This window comes from Myotis brandtii, unplaced genomic scaffold, assembly GCF_000412655.1.
Source record: "Myotis brandtii unplaced genomic scaffold, ASM41265v1 scaffold550, whole genome shotgun sequence".
Classification (NCBI taxonomy): domain Eukaryota; kingdom Metazoa; phylum Chordata; class Mammalia; order Chiroptera; family Vespertilionidae; genus Myotis; species Myotis brandtii.
The window spans coordinates 2020696-2024476 of NW_005370043.1; the positions used below are offsets into that span (position 1 = coordinate 2020696).

Sequence of the window (3781 nt, forward strand, 5' to 3'; positions counted from 1 at the left end):
CTTTCCGACCCGCTGCAAGACAGTCCAGTTTCTCCCCGTAGGAGCCTGGGACCCCAGAGTCTCGCCGTAAATGAGTTCAGTGCATTTGAGAGCTTGTATCCCCTTCCGATTAAAAAACCCGTCACCCAGATGCAGCCGCCTCGCGAGCGCCTTTGTACCTCTGTTCTTGGTGCCTCTGCACCTCCTACCTGGTCTCAATGTGCTTTTTTCTTTCCTATTAGTTGTAGAATTTCCACTCAGCCAGCTTTCCCGTGGTTCTGGATGATAGCTGCTTTGTCTTATAGTTGTAGTTGTTGGGGGCAGCATGTACAAGTTTATACCTTATGCCGCCATCTTGGTTCTCCTAAAATCAGAAGTATTGGTGTTGAGATTGTGAAGTAATTATAATCCACATAAGTAAAATAAAATTTTATACTAAATAATCAGAGTGATAGACATACTAGAGAAGCATTTAGAACATGCTTCCAAAACAGAGTCTTGTTTTCCACTTAGAGTTTTATTTTTAATTTTTTGCAGACAGTCACATATTCAGGGGAAGTTTGTATTTGGTGGATAGAGGATGGTACTTGTATCAGCAGGCTTTCTCTAAATACACCTGTAAGTATGCCTTATAAATGGACTTCCAAAAATATATTGCATTCTAACCCAATCTACTTTTGCATATTCACCTGTCAATAGTCTGTAGCAATACAGTTTCAGATGCCTTATTGCATTTTTACCTTATATATTTAGAGTAATTCTTGTGTATATAGTATATTTTATAGCCCAGAGGATGGAACTTGAGGCACTACGTTGGTGTATAGGAAAGGAAAAGTTTTTCTGTGGTTGCAGTTATTTCTGAAATTCTAATGGTTTCTCTCTCGTTCATGGTATAATTTCATTGTGGATTGACAGGGTCTCTGCTCCACATAGACTCTCAGGGAGACAGGCCAATGGAGGTTCCTCCAACAGAATAGCTCCTTGGTTCATGGCATGGGAAGAGAGTGCTAGAGGGTCTTGAATTCGCAGTTAAGTGCTTTTACTCAGAAATAAAATATCCTCTTGGCCATAACTAGCTAAATGGTCCCATCTAACCTCAAGGGGATTAGTTAGAAATGAAAGAAAATTGCCATTGTAAGCAGCTTGAACCAAAAATTAAAAAGTAGGGGTTTTGGTTCAAAAGGTTATAAAGTATAGAAATTGTCTGGCCTCAGTTGAGGCTCAATCCAGCAACTCAAATGGTATTACCAGGAACCTTGTTTTTCTGTCTGAGTACCATGTGTTTAGTTTCATCTTAGGCTTCATTTAGTGGTGCCCAAATGCTCCAGCTGCCAAGCCCCCACCAGACTATCAGGAAAGAGAGCCTGCTACAGTGGGAGGAGGAAGAGAAAGGAAGTTTCTCCTTTTTATTTATTTTTAAAGTTTCTCCTTTTTAGAAGGCTCAGTAAATGTCTTCTAATATCTTAATACATCCCTGCACTAATCACTGTGTACAAGGGGATGAGAAATGCTCATTGGCTTAAGCTCAGCCCTGAAATGAGTCAGATCTATTCCACTCAACCCTGAAAATAGGAGAGGGTTTCTCAGTGGATATTCACAAAATTGTCTAGTAGTTACTTGGAAACAAAGTATACAGCATAGTGAATATATTCAATCATATATATAACTATGTGTGGTACCAGGCGGATACTTGAAATATTGGGGGGACAGCTTTGTAAAGTATATGATTGTCCAATCACTCTGCTATACATCTGAAACTAATACAAAATAATGTTGACTGTAAACTAATAAAATAAAATTAGCCTGGTTGGTGTGGATCAGTGGTTGAGCATCAACCTATGAACTAAGAGGTCACGGTTCAGTTCCCAGTCAGAGTGCATGTTCAGGTAGTGGGCTCGATCCCTATTGGGGGATGTACAGGAGGCAGCCAATCTATGTTTCTCCCTCATTGACGTTTCTATCTCTGTCTCCCTCGCTCTCTAAATAATCCATAAAAACATATTTTTAAAAAATATTTAACATTCAATAAAGATGTCAAAAAGGTGCTAGGAATTTATTTTAAATTTCTTATTTTATTTTTAATTATTATTGGTGTAATCTTATAACCATTTAGGGATGAAAATGAAGCCATTGCTTAAAGTTCAAGAAATTTCTTTATATTTTTATCATTCTAAGTTTAGGATAAAAGAATAAGATGTACAGATTCCTGAGACTTCTTATACAATTGGTTAGTTCCGAAATGTTGAATAGATAATTTGTCATACCACACAACATGAGCCACTCTTCTCTAATTCTTTTCCAATAAACCGTAGAATTCTGATATGTAGAAGTTCTGGCTTTGTTTTTTTGTTTTGTGTGTGTGTGTGCGTGCGCGCGCGCGCTTGTTTTTGGGTTTTTTTTTTGGCACCATGAAGTTAAGCATCTGAGGCTTATTTAAACAGTCGACAGTTCTGGCTTGCTCTCCTTCCTCCTTCACTGCGGCAGTGGGGACTGTGAATGGCTCTGTCTACTTCATTGATATCCTGGAGACCGCATCCCCTGAGGAAATTCACATGGTCCATCTTTCTGACAGCGAAATTCAGCACCTCCTGTAAGTACTGCCTGCTTCTGGCAGCAATGTTGTTAGACCTGTCTGTTGAGAATTCCAGTGAAGCCATAATTCCTTTACATTTTAAATTATAAGTGGTGTTTTTTGGGAAATTAATATATTGACCCTGTTCAGTGTTTAAAAAAAGTACAGAGGGATGTGTAGTGAAAGGTGTCCTACCCTTGTCCCTGAACCCCAGTTCTCCTCTCTGGAGGCAGCCTGTTCTCAATTTCTCAAGTCTTCTTTCCAGAGATATTTTATCCATAAGCAAGCAAAAAAAATATGCACACTTTCTTTTTTACACAAATAATTATCAAGCACTTAGAGTGTGCCAGGTACTTCCATTGTATTAACTTTATGAGATACTCATATTGTCTCCACTTTACAGATGAGGAAGATGAGCACAAAGAGCTTAAATAACTTGCTTAATATTACACAGGTGTACATGGCAGATGTGGGGATCAGAGCCCAGGCAGTGGGGCTCCAGTCGTTGCCTTTCTCTAAATGGGAGGAAACCATATACAGTGTTCTCCATCTCCTTTCTTCTTCGTCTTCACTTATTAGTGTATCTTGTAGAATGTTTTCTACCCACACATAAAGACCCTCCTTGTTCTTTTTTACAGATATATAGTATTTCATTATACAAATGTACTATCATTTTTAAAAGATAGCATATTGGTGGGCATTTAGATGATTTTAAATCTTTTGAAGCAAGACTTAAGAAGACAGCATAGAGACATTGGGTTTGGACTCATGTATTATTATTATTATTACTAGAGGCCCGGTGCACAAAAATTTGTGCACTCGGGGGGCGGGGGGAGGGGGGTCCCCCAGCCCGGCCTGTGCCCTCTCGCAGTCTGGGACCCCTCGGGAGATAACGACCTGCTGGCTTAGGCCTGCTCCCGGGTGGCAGAGGGCAGGCCCAATCCCTAAGTGCAGCCCCTGGTCAGGCTCAGAGCAGGGCCGATTGGGGAGTTGGGGCACCGCCCCCTGTCACACACAGAGCAGGGCCGACCAGGGGGTTGGGGAGCTCCCCCCTGTCACGCACAGAGCAGGGCCCATCAGGGGGGTTGGGGCGCCACCACTGTCACACTCGGGGCAGGGCCGATGGAGAGGTTATGGCTCTACCCTGTCACACACAGAGCAAGGCCCGTGGAGGGGGGTTGGGGTGCCACCCTCTATCACCCACAGAGCAGGGCCAATCAGGGGGTTGGG

General features: G+C 41.8%; 1 protein-coding gene across 1 annotated transcript in view; it reads left to right on the forward strand.

The window, feature by feature from the left end:
* CFAP43 (cilia and flagella associated protein 43) overlaps window positions 1-3781 on the forward strand; it is a 90364-nt gene that overhangs the window by 38769 nt on the left and 47814 nt on the right. The window contains exons 10-11 of the mRNA XM_014549480.1: window positions 517-597; window positions 2421-2569. Coding sequence (XP_014404966.1) covers window positions 517-597; window positions 2421-2569 — 230 coding nt within the window. The remainder of the gene's footprint in view (window positions 1-516; window positions 598-2420; window positions 2570-3781) is intronic.